Source organism: Plasmodium cynomolgi (assembly GCF_000321355.1).
Source record: "Plasmodium cynomolgi strain B DNA, scaffold: 1366, whole genome shotgun sequence".
Classification (NCBI taxonomy): Eukaryota; Apicomplexa; class Aconoidasida; order Haemosporida; family Plasmodiidae; genus Plasmodium; species Plasmodium cynomolgi.
In genome coordinates, this window is record NW_004193243.1 from 1 (window position 1) to 1,150 (window position 1,150).

The 1,150-nt window shown below is 26.3% G+C and overlaps 1 protein-coding gene across 1 annotated transcript; it reads right to left on the reverse strand.

Annotated features, from left to right (window-relative positions):
* Nucleotides 1-89: 89 nt before the first annotated feature.
* PCYB_007580 (hypothetical protein) lies at nt 90-907 on the reverse strand (the record flags this gene model as incomplete). Its single annotated transcript, XM_004228179.1, has 2 exons — nt 90-112; nt 199-907. Coding segments are annotated over 2 exons (732 nt in total), but the record flags the coding sequence as incomplete, so codon positions are not given.
* Between the last annotated feature and the right edge of the window lie 243 nt (nt 908-1,150).

A 1,150-nucleotide genomic window follows, 5' to 3' on the forward strand; every position in this document is an offset into this window, starting at 1 on the left:
TCCAAGTGATGTAAACTGCAATAAGACATATAATGATTTGTGAAATAATATTTATAGGAAAATAATATATATTTAAAATATTTTTAATTTTATTCCATTTTTTTTATATTACCTTATAAAAAAGAAAAAAAAGCGATGATACTCCAAATGTAGCTATTGATGTTCCTATAATTATATTTGTAGGTATATCGAAATTACCTTCGTCTTTTATTTTTATTGGCTCAAACATTTCCGAAGATGAAACATTTTCTTGAGCATTTGCAGATGTACTTAATGATGGTAACACTTTCTTTACCCAGTCTTCTAATTCTTGTATTTTTAATTTAATGCTTTTATGCTTTTCTTTGAAAGCAAAAAGTGCTCTAGAACAAGATGTTTCCTTCAAACATTTTTCTTCAAATTCATTGTATTTATCAGCTAAATCATTAGAGTACTCCATAAAGGTTATATTATTTGGTATATTACTCTTGATTATTTCATTCATTTTTTTATAGTTATTGTATAAAAGGTATAGATCATTCATATTTTTTACATCATTATCTTCCATATCATACATACATTTCCTCAATCCATTCAAAAATAATCTATTATCTGTATCCACAGTTATCATAAGTCCAAGAAGGTTTTTTGCATCAATTTCGGCGTATTTGTTAAGTAATTCATAATTTAACCAACTACTTAAGTATGCCAAATAGGCGTATTTAGTAGTGTTACTTGGTGTAGACGTTGATTTTCTAATTTTTTCAAGTAAGCAATGAAATCTTTTGCAAATATTAACGCGTTCTTGCGTTGCATCGTCCTCACTTCCAATTGATTTGCATTCTTTATTATATGTATAATAATTATTAACAACGTTACAGAATTCTTCATATTCTAGATACTCATCAATGTGTTCATAGAAGCCATACTAAATACATAAAAAGTAATTAGCATATAATAATACATTGAAAATTACTTTTGTTAAAAGTATTTCTCTTTTATGCAGTTAATAGGCACATTCTTATGAATATATGTAAACTAATAAGTATGAAAGCGTGAAAAACTACTTTATCGTCCCCGATAACATCAGTACACAATAGGCTATCCATTCCGTTGCAAAGAGACTAAATTAAGAGTTAAATAAATATTTTAGTATGGAATTAATATGCAT